General features: G+C 41.3%; 2 protein-coding genes across 6 annotated transcripts; both read right to left on the bottom strand.

Annotated features, from left to right (window-relative positions):
* Window positions 1–53: 53 nt before the first annotated feature.
* Window positions 54–6322, bottom strand: LOC111236978 (selenide, water dikinase 1-like). Of its 2 annotated transcripts, XM_022765901.1 has the most exons (9): window positions 5930–6322; window positions 5094–5197; window positions 3307–3414; window positions 2993–3147; window positions 2442–2532; window positions 2223–2322; window positions 1824–2036; window positions 955–1232; window positions 54–916 (listed from the first exon to the last, which is right to left on the bottom strand). In XM_022765901.1, exons 1-8 carry the CDS (start codon window positions 6204–6206, stop codon window positions 982–984), a joined length of 1299 nt encoding a protein of 432 aa, XP_022621622.1. In that variant the 5' UTR covers window positions 6207–6322; the 3' UTR covers window positions 54–916; window positions 955–981. The 2 variants fall into 2 exon arrangements, with proteins under 2 accessions (XP_022621622.1, XP_022621621.1); XM_022765900.1 differs by having other exon boundaries at window positions 54–1232; window positions 5930–6321.
* Window positions 6323–6851: 529 nt separating this feature from the next.
* On the bottom strand, window positions 6852–18644 carry ikbkg (inhibitor of nuclear factor kappa B kinase subunit gamma). Of its 4 annotated transcripts, XM_022765908.1 has the most exons (16): window positions 18300–18644; window positions 17569–17709; window positions 15948–16213; window positions 14795–14869; window positions 14610–14711; window positions 13880–14065; window positions 12870–12931; window positions 12578–12625; window positions 11154–11256; window positions 10909–11024; window positions 10648–10800; window positions 10245–10317; window positions 10008–10142; window positions 8985–9121; window positions 8477–8553; window positions 6852–8089 (listed from the first exon to the last, which is right to left on the bottom strand). In XM_022765908.1, the coding sequence occupies exons 1-16, from the start codon at window positions 18349–18351 to the stop codon at window positions 7899–7901; spliced, it is 1917 nt and encodes a 638-aa protein (XP_022621629.1). In that variant the 5' UTR covers window positions 18352–18644; the 3' UTR covers window positions 6852–7898. The 4 variants fall into 4 exon arrangements, with proteins under 4 accessions (XP_022621629.1, XP_022621631.1, XP_022621630.1 ...); XM_022765910.1 differs by lacking the exon at window positions 14610–14711; XM_022765909.1 differs by lacking the exon at window positions 12578–12625.
* Between the last annotated feature and the right edge of the window lie 637 nt (window positions 18645–19281).

The raw sequence follows: 19281 nt of genomic DNA on the forward strand, positions 1-19281 counted from the left end.
AACATTGAAGTTTGTTCACACTATACTCACATAACACCAAAACAGTGTTTCAGTCTGAGTTGATGATGGTTTTATTGATTGTGAAAAGGAAATCTACAAACACAGCTTTAGGCCTCCAGCAATCTCAGTCCAACCCCAATCCAAAGGCAAACATCCACTCCACCTGGCCCCATTGGCCGGGGTTTAAGAGGCAGAGCTTCATAAAAAGGAAGGGTGGGAGGGACTCGGTGCTGGACAGCCAATCAGCCGACACAAACGGACACTCTGAACACCACCCGGCTGGTCCAGAGGAAGCTGCTCAAGCCTTCCTCTGGGCTGCATGGGCGGAGCCAGGTGCTGGGGCCAATGAACCGTTTCTTTTTCACATGATACATTCACCAACGTGAGACATCATCATCCACTTTGCCCCACTTCCCCACAGCAAAGCACTCCAGTCAAATGATAAAATACTCAAAGCCCACACACACACATACACATTTACTTGTACTCAATTTTCATTATTTGCTGAATTTGGCAAAACTAACATGGAATGTTTTCTCAAGAATCTTTTCAAGAAACTTTTTTTTTTTTTTTGCATTCAGATAAATTAAAGTCAATAAAATAAATGGATTACAAAGGCAAGGAGTGCAGATCTAATAAAGGGGGGTGGGGGTTAGTAAACCATACTACCCTGAATTTACATTTCATTCCAAAATGGTGAAAGGCCTTTTTCAGCAGCTCCTTTCAAAGATGGATAAATAAAGTGGATGCTGTCCATTCCCTCCCCCACTGGAAACGATGACAGTGATTTTGGTCGGTGTGCCCTCAGCATTTTGACTGAAAAGGGGGATGAGATGGACAGCAACATCAGCACTCACACTAACTCTCTCTCACACACACACACACACACACACACACACACACACACACACACACACACACACACACACACACACACACACACACACACACACTGGACCAGTGTCAGAGGAGCGGCAGTGTCTATGACAAATTGGGGCTGGGAGCAGGGCTGGTGGAGATGTTGTCCTGATTTGCCGCCTGGCTTCCTCGTGGTGGGACCTCAATGATGCGGGGCTTGTCGATGATGCGAGCGCGGCGGTCGCCTTTCTCCACGATTCCGATTATCCACGCTCCGCCCGCCGCCCCCTGACCTCCAGCTGTGGAGCTCTGGCTCTTCATCTCCGAGCAAAACTTGGCCGCCTGCTCTCTGGGCAGACACACCAGCAGCCCACCTGAAGTAGAGGAGAGGAAGAGCGATGGAGTATCACTATTAAAGGTCCAATATTTTACACTGTTCCTGTGTTTTATTTGAAGTGTTAATCCATAAGAAGATATATTTGTGGTTTTAAGTACCACAAACCATCTCAATGTTTTACATCTACTTTCTCAGGCTTCTCTCTGGAGCTCTAGTAACAACATTTCGGTGACTGTTTTCTGAGTGAACAAATAAAAATATAGCAGATTCCACAAGAAACCAAATCCTGCAAGTTGATCAATGGGTCCAGGTGGGCCGGGCTTGGGACATGGTTGAGAGCGGTGCCTGCTTTGTTGTGACATCACAAAGTTACAGAAGTCCTGACGGCTCATTTTAAGGCTCAGTTTTTGAATACAGGTTGTGTGCGTTTCTGTGTCTCTGTGGAGCGCTTTGATACTTTAACAGTATTAATATAAAACCTAGACCTGCTTTATAATCAAAAAAGACATGGAAATCTCACTTTATACAATATGGGCCCTTTAATCCTTAAATCATGACACTGGCTTCAACCACTCATATCAACACTGTGTGCTCAATCTTGATTGGGTGTTAATCTCAGCGCTCATACCAGAAGTCTCTGCTGATGTGCCCTGAACCAGGTTGAACACGTTTCCACAGGCTTTACTGATGGCAGTCATCTTGGCGATGATTGGTAGGTTGTGGATGACAAAGGCCACCTCGTTCCGTTGCTGTGCTGCCAGGTTGTTGGCGTGCCCCAGCAACCCGAAACCTGTCACATCTGTTGCAGCGTGGGCCTGGAACTTGTGCATTAGGCCTGCCGCTGGAGACAACAACATGGACTAACTTTATGATCACAGAACATTTTGAGGGGGAACAAATCTATACAGTAGACACAGGCCAATTCATGTTCAATTCAAGAGATTTTAAAGATTGTAATTGAAATGGTAAATACATCAGTGATGACTGCAGAGGTCAAAGACATAATGACCATAATGACACAATGTACCTGTGCGGTTTAGTGTTGCCATGGAGAACATGGCTTCCTGATAGGCCTCTTTAACTTCCTCTTTGGTGACAACTAGCTTGATCTTGTTCCACCTTTCAGGCTGGAAAGACGAATAAAAGAAACAAAGATAGGGAAGTGCACATGACAGGGGAGGAACATGTCAGTATACAATGACAACACTCATGTAACATTCAGTGTGAGCAGAGTTGAGCGGCTGACCTGATCGAGCCACTGGTGAGCGTTCACAGCCACCTGCGTCCCCAGAGGTTTAGTGAGAACCAAGACGTCGCCTGGTACAGCTCCATCCGGCCTGAAAAAACACAAACACAGAACAAAAATATGTCACCACACACCCCAACTTTGTAGACCACGTCCTTTTGAAGAATGCGGCCCCTTAACTCGGACACATTCATTTCAAGCAATGCACTCGTTATAAATATTTTTGGTACCTGTGAGTTTTTTGCTACATGAGATCAGACAGACATGCAGCCACAAGATGAGCTGAGCTTTGTGTTGAGGCTGTGGCAGCTGTCAACAACACAATCAACAAACCAGAATGCTATAAATACTTCTACACAACCCATGCTGGCTGAAATTATCATGGTCCAGTATATTCTGGAAGGGGCTGATGAAATGCACTCTGGGAAATCTCAGAGGTTTCTAACTGAAGTTGGATTGCATGATGTGGGTATGTCCTTTCCATGAATATTATCTAATCCACAATGTAAAAGTGCACCTGACAAAGAGCCGTACAGTTTTGACGGACTCACATGATGAACTCGTTGGGCTGGCAGACCACTGATGCCACTCCTCCTACGATGATCCAGGGGTTGATCACAGTCTGGCCGCCTGTCACTGAAGTCCCTCCCTCCTCTGCTGCGTCTCGAAACCCTTGAATGATCAGCGGCATGACCCGCTCACGGTCCTGTGTCATACACACACATACAGACAGGAATGGCATGAGACATTAGTTCACCTCAGAGAGATCAATATATAGACATGTAAGACAAGTGGAGGATATACGTCAATAGATAACAGTAAAGTCAACATCTTGGCGTCCACCTGTGAACACACATCATGCTACCTTGTCATTCATCTTCTGGCTGACACTCAGCAGCATCAGCATGTTGTCACACTCTGTGATGCCCATGGCGTAGAGATCACTGAGGACGTTAGCACATGCTATCCTGCCCTGAGAGACGGACAGAGAAACACAGAGAAGTCAGGGATATAAGTCACTTACAAACGTATCTCAAACATGATTATTTTTAACAAAGTAGATTTAGGTTGGAACTTAATTTCACTGCATCAGCTCCTGGATAACATTCAGCTTCAAAATGGCTTTTTCTCCCTTTCAACTATTGTCTTTGTAGCTTTGACACAGGATCAGGCGTTTGTTTTTTGATTTAATTGAAAACAGGAAAGTGACTGTATTTTTTCCTGTTTTTCTCCTGAGGTGGTTAATGTGAGGCACAACAAACTCCCCCAGAAACTCCTACTCAATTTCTGCCGCCTCACAATAGAAAGTGTCCTGACATACTGCTGCACAGTCCGGTACTCTAGCTGCACTGCAGAAGAGAGGAAAGACCTACAGAGAGTGGTGAAGACGGCTTAGTGGGCTGTCAGCTCCCCACTTCCAAACCTAAGTGCCATACACTCAGACCATATTCACAGTATCAGACAACATCAGAAGAGACCCTTCACACCCTGGTCACTGCCTGTTCACCACCCTCCCCTCTGACAGGCTTAAGGTTATCAGGGCAGTGACCAACTGACTGAAAAACATCATCTTCCCTAGAGCTATGGAAGAGCTGCTGAACTCATAAGAGAAGTGCGATTACTAACTGTACAATATAACCTATTTTTAGTTAACAAATACATTTTATGCATAACATTTATTATTTTATTCTCCTTTTACTATTTATTTGATTTTTATAAGCAGCTAAGCATAATGGATTACTGCCAAACTGAATTTTGCTGTGTTTTAATATGCAATGACAAAAAGAATCTATCTAATAAACAACTAGAATTGCCATCTCATGGTTGTATACCACCACCGCCAAGTGTCAGGAAATGTGGTCATAACCTCCTCTTCCTGAGTTAGAGCGTTGAATAATGAACTGAGGTGTTTTTGCAGAACATTGTGAAGTCACGGTGACCTTGACCACCAAAATCAAGTCAGTTCGTCCTTGAGTCTGAGTTAATGGTTGTGCCAAATTTGAAGAAATTCCCTCAAGATGTTACTGAGATATCGCATACACAAGAACTACATGGTCAACCTGAAAACATCAAGCCTCCAGCCCTGGCTGTCTGCTGTGCAGAGGAATAACAACACAAAAACACAAGCCTTATTTCTGTTTTGTGGATTTTGGACTTTTGTCAGGGTGTGTCTGTGCAGTGATTAAATGAAAAGTGCATGCACCCTTGAGGGAGCATGAAAACTCAAAGAGAAATTTAGAACTCAATTTGAAAAACTTCTAAGCAACAGCTACATCAATAACAGATCAAACCTTCACTGTCAGGTTCTTCAGTGATGACAGACTGACTGTACACTGTTTTATGAATGTAAGAGTGACCAGGCACAATATTACACTAATGTAAACCGTGTCAAGTATGCAGCATGACGGCCACTTGCACATCCCCAGAAGAAGTGATTGTTTAAGTTACACAAGTACCCAAGTGTAACCATGTGTCTGTTGTGGTGTTTTTGTATTTTCCCTCACACTTAACTGGATGAGTACATCCCCACAATTCCACAAATATTTCTGGGTTTGGTCAGCCTTACTTCCTGGATAGTTTCCCAATGAACAGTGGCAGGATGCCCAAGTATGTGAGAGCTTCACAGACCGAAAACACCTGCCAGTAACTTACCATCATGTAGGGGTCCTCTACAAGAGGGTAGAAGAAGTCTGTGGTCTGGACCAGTGAGAGTCCTCCATGTCTCAGGGGAATCACACAGCAGTCCATCCCCACACCTACAGACACACCATAATGAGGAGCGAAGGACATGTGCGCAATATTTGGCTATGGGATACAGTAGTCTTGCAATAAATATAAACTTGTTTAAAGTGTTCAATTCTTGTTGAGAGTAAGAATATAACTTTAGCAGTTTGTGTGTGTACTTATGTTGCTTAATAGTTAGTATTTCTTACAGGACTGTTACATGGGATTGCATTATCGCACGAGCAGTACAGAGGTTTGTCACACAGTATTACTACATACTTCACTTTCCGCACAGTACAGATTGCTACATCCCTAAAGAGATAAAACGAAGAGCAGTGTTTCCACTCAAGGTTGCGAAACAGCTTTACTAGAAGAAATATTTAATCACGAAGGTGAACTTTGCTCTCAAAGCATCCGAATTATTTCTGCTGAATCATACCTACACTTTGGTAATCCGACAACTCACGGAACTTGTGCTCTCTTCCTGAGCTAGCTATAATCTATTATACACATTTAGGATGTGGCATAGTTAGAACTTAAACATGTATGTAGTTTGTATGTTAACAATTTCGAGAGCTGGTGAAAAAAACAAGTTGTTTTTATTCCCTTATACCTGTCCATCTGTCAAATGAGCTGCAATATCACTTAACACAAGCTAGCATGGTTAGCAACAGTTTCGCTAGCTAACCAACGCTAACCAGCGGGATCTCTGACATGTTTGGGGCATGACGGTTAGCTCTGCTAACTCCGAGTTTGTTCCTTACCGAGTCGGGGGCCGGGCAACTGTTGGCCGAACTCCGATGTTTGGTCTCCGGCCTTCCCTGTCCCGTCGGCCCGGTCCGGCTCCAGTCCCGCCAGGAGTTTGAGCAGAGCCTCCTGCGGGACCTTGCAGCCTCATCCCTTCAGGTCCGAGAACGCTGTGAGACGGAACCCGCGCTCCAGGCCGTGCTCCTCGGGTTTGAAAGGTTTGTATCCAGGGGGAAAACACCCCTCGGTTCGCACTGCCTCCGCCGTAGGAGGCGGGGAAGTTGAGCCTGACATGCCTGCCTGTAGACCACTTCAACAACACGACGCCAGTCGCGTACACCGGTAAATAAAGACGCAAGGATGAATGGAGCGTGTGTCCGCGAGCGCTACGTAACGAGATTGCTGTCAAGGTAACCAAAATAAAACGAGTTCGACTTCCTGTCGGAACTTTCAGCGCAAAAATTCATAGTGCACGAGATGCACATATCCTCAACTACACACTTACACCAAATGACTTGGACATTCACATTGGTTTACTACTGTATTGGAAAAATGTAATTTTAACCCAAAGCGAAGGCATATACGCCAGAGGTGTGGTAGCAAACGTCTTATTTTGAAGGCGTAATTGATTAATTTGGTCTCTCCCTCTCGTTGTTCAACTTGACGCAGCACAGGACAGTTGTACGTCACTATGTACTCTCATTGTAAGGTGTAATCACTGCTGTATTTTTTATTTCATTTTATTTTATATATTTTGTCCATATCTCTATTATAAATCTTAATCCGGAAGTTTTGATTGATTGTTTCTTCCATTTTCAATGTTTTAATAACATTAAATGCAAAATGTTCTGAATAATAAAGTCTTTGTAACTACATTAAATATTGTTCTCTCCACATGTACTACTCTCAGGACACACATGACAGAACACACATAAAGGGCAAATGAGTAACTGATTTATTTCATAAATCATTAACAATTTCAAACCATATTCTTTGCACCGAATGATCTCCAATTACAGACGATATTCACACAAACTGTGAACTAACTTCAATGTGCTTACATTCAGAAAGATAAATAGCTAGGAGCCACAGGTAAAGATCAGACAGAATCAGGGCCACAGGGGGGGCTGTGTTGGGTTATGGGTCAGGTCTATCATCAGAGATAATAAAGCAGTGGTGCAGTCAAAGGTGTACACAGGCACAGAACACAGAGAATGGCTACTTTTTCAACAAGAGTAAATCCATCTCTAATACGTAATAATACATGTTTTGAGGTAATGTAGACAAGCAACATTTATGACCAAAACATATTTAAATATAATTTATTATTTAAAGCTCACTAGGTTATTCACATTGTCATGTGTTTTAAGTAAGAGAAGTACCCCGTTTTTGACATGTCATCACTTTAGGACCAATGATTACCGATGTGTACAACATGGATGATGCTTAGTCCCCAGTATGTAGTCACCTCCTCAGCTGCCAGCATGCCACTGGAGTGAAGAGAGACTAGAAATGGGACTGAGGCAAGAAAACAGGGGCTCATGTACAAATACTGGTGGAGGTGCATCAGTGTGCCAGAGGTAAGGCACGGGAAGAGGGGAAATGAAAGAAACGGGGGCTGGGAGACAAAAAGGATGACGAGAAGAGGATTGGTTTGCGGAATGGAAAAGCTACAGCAGAAACCAAATCCATGGAGCAGTTCTAGGAAAATACCGTGCTGATTATCTTGCTGTTGTTCTCGTCTTGCACTTGTTTATACTGTTATCTGATTGCCACTTGTTTTGATTCCAACATATTCAACTTTTAAAATGGTGAATGTATTTATCTTTGTGTGTGTGTGAGAGAGTAAGGTGCAACAACCAAATACGTTTTTCTAGGCTGTGCCCGGAGCTGGCAGCAGACACGCTGAATTTCAAAAACGTAAATATACTGTGTATATGTCTGCATGTGTGTGTTGGCGTCATGGTGTGCTGAACTATGCTCATGTTACTGTATACAGTCCATGACATGTATCTGCAGTGTGTCCATATCTGGAGCCTGGTACTGGCACTTTGGACAACATAAATCTGGCAGCTCCTCAGCTCCAGCTGCTCCTTGATCACCGACTGGTACCAAACCCTGATTGCGGAATGAGGGGGCAGGGGGCACTGTGTTAAAAGCTGGCCCGGGGAACACACCTAAAGGCAAAAGAGAAAGAAAAGATGAGAAAAAAAATGGAAAGAATACATTTATAAATACATTCAAAATGAAAGTGATTACATTTAAATGCTGTACTAAAGTACAATTTTTAGGTATTTGTACTTTATTTGTGTTTCAATTTTCTGTTACTTCATACTTCTACTCCACTACATTTATTTACAAAACATATCACAAGTCTATTAATATATGAATGAATGAAATCAAATGTATAAAATAAAATGTATTTTGTCCCCCAGAGTGGACACATCAATAACTGACTTTAATTCATTAAAGACTTTATTTAAACAAAAAAAAATTGTATTACTTCAAATCTATTTGTATGTTATTTTGAATATGTACATTTGTGTGTGTTGGTTGTAATGTACCTTGTGGAGGAGGAATGAGCGGGGCCCGTGGTGGAAAGTCCTCCATGTGCCTCATCTTCATTTGCTCCATACGTGCGCTACAGAGGTGAACACAGACAACTTTCATGGTTAATCACAGTTCAACAAATGCCTAGAAACATCAGTATTTAAAATATATGACTTCTGATATGACATATCGGTGCCAACAGCCCTGCATCTGAGCTCTGCAGCTGTAATAAAACTGAAGTCACATCAACATACTAATGCAGCATCTAATCAGCAGTTGAGATCTGTCTCTTTAGCATCCTCAGCAGGGAGAGAAATTCAGTAATCACTGGTCTATGTAACTCAGAAATCATGTAATCAGAAATGATCTTTATCTAAACTTCACTCCAAAAAGCAAACTGGAGCACACAGCAAGACGGACTGATGTGTCTGACCTCCCATACTCACATACAGGGAACAAATAATTATCGTAATAGAAGTACTGAAATGTCCATGTGTTATGCAGTTTTTTCCCCTTGTTTACCGTGATGCAGCATCCTGTTTGAGCCTTTCAATCTCAGCCTGGGCCTGATTCAGTTGATCTTGCAGCTCCTCCTTCTTCTGGTTCAACTTCTCTCTTGCTTCTCGCTCTGCCAGGAAATCTGCCTTGTAGATCTCAGCCTGAGCAAACACAGTGAGAGAGGGGAGGTTTTATTCACTCTCGAAGGCCAAGTAAGCAAGGGGGTGGTGTTGCTACTATTCTTTCAAATCATTTCCTTTGCTCCAAGGTTGACCTTGGTCATTTTTCCTCCTTTGAATATGTAGCTGTATCACTCTGAAGTTCTAATTAAACTATTCTATGGGTTGGGAACCATTGCCCTACAGTTTTTAAATCTTATCGACTTTCCAATTTTATTCAACATGCTAAGAAAGCATTACACACACATGGCCACACCCTCGACTTTTATCAAAGGATATAGGCCTAGAAGCTGCTGCTATATGACTTGGTCATCTCCGATCATTATTGTGTGCCTCCAATGTATGGTTGGTGTGTGGATGTGCGTGTATGGTAGAAAAGTGCTATTATGTGTTGGGAAAAGCACTGTGTGAATGTGACTTCCACATTATAAAGTGCTTTGAATGGTTGAGAAGACTAGGAGATATAAGGGCAGTCCATTTACAATTTAAAATGTGATAACCCAGACAGCAGAAATGGGAGCTATTAACCTTATAAATAGTTCTTACACAGGTCCACTGTTGCACTGAACTGAATGTAGCAGGTCAAACCTGCAGCAGACTTACAACAGAAATGAATAAGTCAGACACAGCCTAGCTTCACTGAGTTTCGAACAGTGATGTGAACACATCGTGTGTGTCCTGATGTGTGTTTGAAGAGTGATGTAATGCTTAGAAAGCAACTAATTAACTACAAAGTTACTGACTATGGCTGTTTGAAGTGAACTGAACACAATGATTTGAATGTGTAATTTTCCTCTATATATACACCCAACCTGTCAAATGAGCCACTGATGTTTCCAGATGTTGAACAGGTGTGTAAAAAATGTACCTGTGCAGCGAGGACAGGAACAGTCTCCAGGGAGCCTTTCTGTTGCTCCACCTCCTCCTTCAGTTTATCGATCAGATCCTGCTTCAGAGCCAGCGCTCGCTCTGCCTCCTCTAGTCGGCTGCACAGATCTCCTCCCTGGAAGACGAACACACAACACACACATCAGTGTTAAGACATGTGTCCATAAGGTAGGAAGCAAGGCTAAGGAGGGCAAAAGATGTTAATGTGTGTTTTTACCTCACTCTTCAGTTTAGAGTCGTAGTCTCTAAAGAGACATGTGTAGGCGTGTTGCAGCTGTGTCAGTTTTTTTCTGAGAACAAAGGAACAGAATTTTACCTTTCAGAATAAAACAACAAATCACAGGTATTGTGCCGGTAACAGTGGTGAAGAATTTTGAACTAAACCCAGGAGCAGAAACAGTTGACATCATAATACTAATACAAAAACTGAATTACAAGTGTACTTCTTTATTATGGACCCTTAAATTAGATAAAATTGTGTCTTATTTCTCTTGTTTAGAGAAAATCTGCTGAACAACACCTAAATCTCAGGTGCAGTTTGCCAGGTGTCGGTTTAGTGGAGCAATTAATAACCAGTCAGTACACTGCTGTCAGTGTTTGTATGTGTGTGCTGAACTCACTTCTCCTCCGTGACGACATGTCTCTCTGTCTTCAGGGCCTGCTCCAGGCTCTGGGTCTGCAGCAGCAGCTTGTCCATGGCCACATGATGCTGCTTCCTCTGCTGCTCCAGCTCCCGCTCTGCCACCTGCAGTGCCTTCAGCTTACTGCACAGTCTACACACGGGTTAAGAGAGAGAGGTTCACATCAGCACACAGGCACACCTACAGATGAACACAGAGGAGACTCTATGTACCGTATATATTTATGATGTAACAACTTACTTTTCTTCCAACATTTTGCGTTCATGCTCGCTTTTCTCCAGGCAGCTCTGTCTCTCATTCAGTTCTCCTAACAGGGAAGTTGCCTGAGCTTTCAGAGCCTCACAGTCTTTGGCCAGCTGCAAAAACAAAACATTTTAAGGCATTGGACTAACTTTTAATATTTTAAAGACCGCTTACTACAGCGCCACCACATGTAACTCTGTAACTTCCTTTGTTGGAAGATTTTGGATTTTAATAGTTCATACCTGAGCACAGTCTTTGTCCTTCTGTTTGAGCAGAGCTTCAGTTCTGTCTCGCTGAGCCGAACTCTTCTGCAGGTAATCAAGCTTCTCCTCCAGCTCCCGATACCTGCAGGAAAAAACAGACTCATAAGTATTCAGACACTTTAGCTCCGGTCCCTCACATTTTTCTTGATCATCTTTGAGATGTTTCTACACCTTGATTAGAGTCCGCCTGTGGCAAATACTTATGTCAGTGTGATATCTCACATTTTTTACTTTTTAATAAATTAGCAAAAATGTATCAAATTATGTTTTGGCTTCCTCATTACGGGATACTGAGTTTAGATTGATGAGGTTAAAAATGAACTTAAATGATTTTAGCATACAACATAACAAAATGTGAAAATAGTGAAGGGTCTGAATACTTTCTGAATTCACTGTATATGTTTCACTACAATAAGTTATCTGAATCACCCCCTTGGCTGAATCATTTATCATTTTCATATCAAAATTGCAATTTGAAAGTGTGCAATTCTTGATTTGTAAGAGCTGCAGATATGTTTACTCACAAATTACAAGCAAGTGAAAGTTTGTAACTGTTGTTGGCAAATTCACATAGCTGTAGCTAATTAACATTCATTCTGTGTAGTTGAGGAAGAAGTACTTAGATTCTTTATCAAATCAGCTTACAGCAGTTACAGTTCAAAGCTGTCAACAGTAGCATTAGTCTGAGATGCTAAAGTTAGCTTATGTAGCTACATTTCAGAGCCGTCAACATTAGCATTAAATATTATTGAGAAATGTCAAGTGAACCAGTAATATAATATCTTAATGTGAAATAAACTAGCAAGAAACTTGCTAAGTTGACTTTTCTCTAATTAAAAAACACATCAAAAATTAAAAACTGCATTATTTCACCTGAAACGATGCCCCTAAAAACAAGATGAGTTTCCAGTTATGCTTGGTAGAAATGTTGTTTTGTTACGCAACAAATACAGGCATCTAGTTTAATTTTAGAAAATAATGGAAGACCTAACATGTAGCAAAAACACAATTAAGTATTTTCCTAAAATTATTCAGCCATATAGTAAAGTTACAATTCAAAATTGAAATAATTTCCTTTATATACTTATCTTTCCAAGTAAAATATTTTGGGAAAACTTTTAATTCTTTCATCTAGAGACTGCAGCTGCAGCTTTGAAGTTAAAGTTAAACAGTTAAAATCCTACACTCCTATTATTGATTGATTTGTTTGCCATACATGACACTGGCCTAACAGAAAAATAGTACTTGAAAAAAATCTAAAATATGTCACATTAACAAGTAAACAACAACAACAAAATAAAATAAAAAATCACAATGAGTTACAAAGTAAGAGGAGGAGACAGTGTAGGCGGCAGACATGCACACAGTGAGAGAGAGAAAGCCACACAGAGCTTCGGGCTCACCTGCCCTGTGTGGCCTGAAGCTGCTCTGTGAGTTTAGCCAGGCTAGAGCTGGAAGAGGAAACAGAAAGAGAGGGAGGGAGGAGGTAGAAGACATCTCAGAAGTCAGGCTTTTATTAAGCAGCAGAAACGCAGAAATTAAAAAGCATGCAGGTGTCCTTATGCCACAGAGAAGACTTGTCTGCAGATATACCATTCATGTAAGATTAATCAGTCCAAGAGCTGTAAATGACAGAAAGTTAGTTCAGTGCTGGTAGTTTCAGTATTCTGTGTTAGAGGGGAAACTGAGTCATACCAGTCAGAGGAGTGCTGCGCCTCAGAGCGATGTGGAACATTCTCCTCAGTAACGTTGCTCACCTTTGAAAACAGTCATACAAGTTTTTTAGATCCCAGATAAAGCAGCTGATTCTTAGGTCTATCAATTATCATAACATCTCTATTGATCACAGAAAATGTCTATAAGTTACAGACAAAGAAGAAACAAAAGCCATGACAAGCAACAGGAGCGAGACTTAGTTCTCTAAATCTTATCTTATCCAAATTAACATTGCTTGATCATACTTTAAAACACAATCTAGTGTTAGACACACGAACTGGGGAAAATTTTGCTTGTGCTGATTTTAAATCCATTATGCAGATAAGTTAGTCTCACTACAACTGGTATTTCCCGAAGCATTTAGCCTTTCATTTCATATTGTGTAATGTTTGTATATTTTACAGTTTAAATTTGTGTCCAAAATCAACTACAATGTGTGTAATTATGGGAAGTGTAGGATCCAGTGATTTTGGAGCTTGACTCATACAAGGCAGAGAAAGTCAGGATATCTCAGCCTTTGCTGCTTCAATTTTAAAAGCTTTTTGTGTGTGCACTTCATGGCTTTGTTTGTAGTAATTGATTAATTTACAATTAACTAATACAGTTCACTTTCAATCAAAACAGACAGGGAGATGGGTTAGCTGGAAACTTTCTGAGAAGTAGATACAGTGAAATTTAGATATACAGTGATCAACAACAGCTAATCCAGAGGGGGACTTTCTGTGTTTACTTCAGAGAATCCAATTTACAGCCACAACTCCAACTTAAGAGTAAAGTTCACAGAGAAAAGTAACAGAGCTTTAGCGTTACAAAAGAAAAGTGTTCTTGTCTGGGTGACCTCATGTTTAATTATTCATTAGGTTTTCATGACCTATAATAAAATTTTTGTTTATTTAAAAGCTTTTTTCACAAGTCATACTACAAGTAATACTACATTACTGCAGTGGTTACAAGGGGAGAGTTTCTACATGCTCATATCACGGTGTCACCTGTGCCTGCGCCAGTTTGGCTCGTAGTTGGTCAATGCAACGCCGCATCCGTTCTCTCTCTTTCTCTCCCTCGTCTCTGTCTCTCTCCAGCTCTTCGTTCTTCCTCCTCAGCTCTCTCATCCCTTCCTCCAGTTTTTCTTTATGGCTCTTCAGCAGCTGCAGGAACTCGTTTGCACCTTCCACAGGCTGCGGAGAAAGACGTGAAAAGTGAAAGAACCAGAGATGAATGGATGCAGAGAGACATGATGATGGGAGGGAAGTGGACAGAGACAAACCACATTCACCCTGGGCTGGAAGGAAGGTAGAAATACACCAAGTCGTAAGATAACAGAAACAAAAGGTTTACAGGAGCAGAGATGGATTATAAAGAAAGATTAATCAGTGATTATTAACAGTGCTGGCATCTGTGTATTAATCAAGTAGGAAGAAAATTAATTTTTGGTGTGCAACATCCATTCAATCCAGCATTCCTGCTCAGAAGTCAGAGGATGAAACCTGGACGACCTCAAGATTTAGACTGCCAATTGTAAAACACAGTTTCCCATAATGCAGCTGGTGTCAAGTTTGTTATTAGAACATTTTTAAATGCTGCACAGTGATCAGTCACAGGTTGTCCAGTCGCATTTTTCCGAGTAGGAAGTCCGGCTTTATGACCTTCCTGAATGTGATGACAGATAAGTAGGGGTGACATCTAAAACTAATTACATCGGGATGCAGTGAGCAATCTCACCTGGCCACTTTCCCTGCCCATCACCTCCCCCAGTACCTCTGAAAATGAGGCGGGGGGAGTGGGGAGGGGGCTACTCAAGGAGCTATGCACACTCGCACCGCCCTAGACACACGGACAAACCCGTTAGATGGAAAATAAACAAACACATCCAAACTAAAAACCAAAAACATCCTCACACATCTTACCAGGCTGCGAGGTGGCGTGGTCTGTGTGTGTTGATCCGTCTCTTCAACTCTCTTCTTCTCCCGCTGATCTAGAGTCTGAAAGACACAACGGAAACACGTGGGTCCAATGTCCACTGGAAATATGTTAGAAGTAGAACATCTATTCTTCAGCAGATGTAGTTTGGAGCTGTTTTTTCCCACATATAAGCTTATTACATACATGTTTGCTCATTTAGATGTAGTAACAGATGCCTTGTGGCTGTACCTTCATGACAACCTGATCAGCTTTCTGTGTGATCATTTTAAATGTCAGTAAGTGCAGTGCCACAACTCCTCTGCTCTCATTAACCTGTATCTATGTTTATTTCGTCAGATGATTTGAGCATCAGTGCAGCAGCTTCAGAATGACTGCCGGTAAATGAGAACAACCTTGTTGTTAGTTTGGCTATAAAAGAAAGAAGGGACAGAACAAACATTTAACTGGCTGAATCACAGCAGAGTAACTAGTCTACGTCATGCGCAGTTCTGTTGTTTGCCAACTGAAAAGAGGATGAAGGAGACAAGATGTAGTCACAGGAAAACCATCTGCTTCCCTTAAGTCACTTGATTTTTTTCTTCTCTTTCCGCTTCATTCTCTTTTTCTCTCCCTCTTGAATTACATTGGTAAATAAAACTCATTAATTACAAACAAGAAAAGATAAAGCCAGTAACACATGAGAAATGCATCATTAAATATTAACTGAAGTCAAATGGCCAATGCACTCTGCTCGCGGGCCTGGTGGACATTGGCAGTGGATCCTGCAGCCATGATGTTAGACTCATTTCTGTCCACATGTTATCTCCAGCTGAAAATTTCAAAATGTCTGTCTTGTGAGTTACATTTGCATATCACCACACATCAGATATGTGCTTATAAATGTGGCCAAATTACAGTAACTATTACCGATGCAATAGGACTCAATGTGTAAATAAAATATGAGCACGCAACTAAAACAAATAACTAATAAAAAAAAAAAAGTTGAAATAATATATGCTGTGACCTCTGCATACACACGCCAATACAGGATTATACAATAAAAGAGTGGAAGCTATGAAATGGTGCAACTTACAAGTTAAAATGTAAAAACACCTGACAATGTGTAAATAAAAGGAAGCTGAAGTGTGAATCTCTAACCTGTGGTCCTTCGAGTGGACCGTTCCTGGCTGGGCGTCCTTGCAGGTCTTCGGTTTGGCTGGAGCTGCAGCAGTGGTTAGAAGAGGAGGTCGGACCACTGACCAGGCTCTGTAAGGAGTGGTTCTCCTGGGCCAGCCTCTCCACCAGGGCCCTGGCCTCCTGGAAACGAGAGCTGAGAAATTCTCTTTCCTCTCTTGTCCTTCGCTGCCATCCCTCCATCTCCTCACAGCGCTGACGCAAGGCCAGGTTGCTCCGCCGCAAGGCCTCTGGAGGACAGAAGGGTGAAGGTAAAAGGAGAAATAGGAGACTGATATGTCAGAACTTGATATGCAAGAACTTGTTTCTTGCTTTGACAGGTAAAGTCAAATACAAGGCGGCCACAGATTAAACCAATATTATGATGAGAAACTAGAAGTAGGCAGTTATTCTAATTTTGTGGTGGATCTGTAATGTTGGGATTTCCAGGAGACACTATGTAAATATTGAACGATGAAATAAAACATTGTTCCTCTTACAAATGAAACATTGAATTTGTGTTAATTTGAATACACAGTGTTTTTCTGCAACAGACTAACTTGGTCTGGGACAATACAGTCTATGGGTACAACCAGTAGCTTATGGTAGCTAATGTTAGCAAACATTACATAAACATTGCTGTGTTACTGAGTCACAGTACAGGTTTTGTGACTCTTATTTATTGTTACTGTAAGTATCAGCATTATTATTATTATTATTATTAGATAATTGCCACACACTGAAATGGTGAACTAATCAGCAATAAAACACAGTTTAGCCCATCACTCAGGGTTTTTGTTACTACAACCTTCCTTGGTCTGGTATGACCAATAGCATATCTAAGATAATCTTAGCAAACCTCAGATAGATATTGTTGTTTAACTAACACTGAGTCAGTTTCCTGACTGTATGACTTTTCTTTACAATTTAAATTAAATGTTGAAGTCAGTAATTAGTCAAAGACATTTCTCAATCTGATACACCCAGGGATTTTTCCAGCCTCAGTTTTACTGGTATAAATTTTACTGGTATAACTGGTGTAGGTCTTACTGGTATAACCAGTGTGACTAAAGATACATTTTAGAGAGATATTGCTGAGTAACTTTCATTACTGAATCAGTTTGCTGACTTTATGATTCATTTCCAACTGTGCTACTGTTGCACTACATTTTAGTAATGTCCACTTACTGCCCCAGTGGCGACTGTTTGGCAAGAGTTACAAAGGCTTATAAGCCTCAGCCGCAGGGGGGACAGCAATTGGTCCAGTAAGTTTAGAAGTTTCTTGAGTCCACATTTTGAATTGTCCATAACCAAGACACTGATCCTAAGTTGCTGTTGACGATTGGCCTTGTGTTAATAAACATTGAATGTCTCTAATTTTGTATGGCTCACACATACACACTACTTTGTTATTATCCTCTCTTGAAATAATACTTTGAACTCACTATTTATTGTTCCACCGTTAACACCATCCTGCACCACCACTGCTAAAATGCTGTTTTGATTCCATTCCAATAATGCCTGGACATATCAAATGCTGAGAAAATGCTGTGCTTAAAGTTAAGTAAATATTTCTTAATCTTTAAAATATGGGACTAGGTCTTACCTCTAAGCTGCTGGTTATCACCCAGCAGCCTGGTCACCACTTCATTGGCAGCAAGCTCTGGTGGGACCCTGAGGGCCCCTCCACTCTCCTCTCCTGACATGTCCCACTGCATTGGGCCATCAGGTTGGGGCTGCACCATCCCTAGAGAAACACATGCACAGTGATATCGATATACATACAGATATTGAACTGTTACTAACACAAAGCATCGCCGCAGCGTGCCTGCATCCATGCCTGCAGACAAATCGTGTAGCGCGCCTCGTAGGCGGCCGGAGACAGTAACTTTTACTTTCAATTTAATCCTTCGTCAAAATCCTGGTCCCTCTTCTGTCTGAGGCCACCTGGCCTGATTGATGGGCTTAGTCTAATGACTCACCGGTTTAGTGGCAATACTCTTCTTTGTGCTGTAAACCTTCGCACAGGTACCGGTGTACCGGGCGGGAGGAAAACATTACGTCATCCCCAGTAACATGAGGCACGCAGCTCAACTGAGACACAAAGCTTGTTTTATAAATTAGTTTACAACATAAACAAAAGTAAAACACTACTCGTCAGCTTCATTAGTGTCATATGATCAAAAGCACATGACCAACTCACATTTAATAAAGCTAACGTTACATCGTGTTGTTTTCTCCCCCGCAGTAACACAGGATCAAACCTGTCCTCACTACACATTACAAATTAATTTGACAGCTAACGTTAGGACAACACAGGTACGAAACTCCACTTACCCAGTCCTTTTTCAGTTGTGTTGTCCGGAATAACAGGCACCCAGGCTGTCATTTACATACAGCCTGTTAGTGAGTGTACCTAACGTTATTTAGGCAACGTTAGAAACCTGGTTGATGCTAGATAGCTAGCGATTTAGCTTATGAGCTAGCTAGCTAGGAAGATTTAGCAAACCAACAGCTGAGTAATCTCAGGCACTCGTTGACTGACATAAACTCCGATCTACATTAACGAATTGTATATCTCCCTAAATTCATTTAGCTAAATCTCATAACGTTATCTCAATACTCTGTGTGATTTTAGGATGGATTGAGGTTATCTGTCCTAGCCGAGGCGACTGTTGTTAGCTCAGGAAATGCATAGAGTTAATTTTCCCTGAGTTTAGCCTGTTAGGTAGCACTTCCTCTCAGGCTGCAAACACAACCCACTTTGTTAAACCTCACAATTCTTACAAATCACTTCACCAAGGATAAAGACATACCCTAGCATGTAGCATGAAACTCTCTTTTTCTATTGGTCTGATTGAATTCAACAAACAATTTATTATTCCAGGCCATATTGTAAGGCTTAACTGAACAACATGTTTGTTAAGGAATATTTTAAATGTATATAAATTCTGTGACATATCAGTCTTGACTCATAGTCCCCTTCATATCTTTTTCCGGGCTGTTCGGCTACATTTCACTGCCTTCATCAAGCATGATGATGATTATATGTAAAACAATGCAGTTAAATTACTATTTTCTGCGGATGCTTTATTGGTTTTCTGCTCCATACATTTTTATACACACTCAAAATTGTTTTGATAGAAGCATTACATTGTGATCTTGTTTTAAAACTATGAATGCTGTCATAAACTGGTCCCTGTTGTTTATTCAAATTATAAAATAAAACTGTCTCCTCTGTTAGTGTGGAGGGTGTCCATATTCTGAGTGAGTGCTGCCTGAAAAGCTGAACTGAGGCGAGAAAAATCCCACCTCTTCA

This window comes from Seriola dumerili, unplaced genomic scaffold (assembly GCF_002260705.1).
Source record: "Seriola dumerili isolate Sdu_G_001 unplaced genomic scaffold, Sdu_1.0 BDQW01000800.1, whole genome shotgun sequence".
Classification (NCBI taxonomy): domain Eukaryota; kingdom Metazoa; phylum Chordata; class Actinopteri; order Carangiformes; family Carangidae; genus Seriola; species Seriola dumerili.

Coding starts and splice junctions, on each gene's coding strand:
- ikbkg (XM_022765908.1), bottom strand. CDS start 18,351: ATGACAGCCTGGGTGCCTGTTATTCCGGACAACACAACTGAAAAAGGA. Junction 17,710..18,299: donor CACAACTGAAAAAGGACTGG/GTAAGTGGAGTT, acceptor GTGTTTCTCTAG/GGATGGTGCAGCCCCAACCT. Junction 14,870..15,947: donor GTCCACTCGAAGGACCACAG/GTTAGAGATTCA, acceptor TGTGTCTTTCAG/ACTCTAGATCAGCGGGAGAA.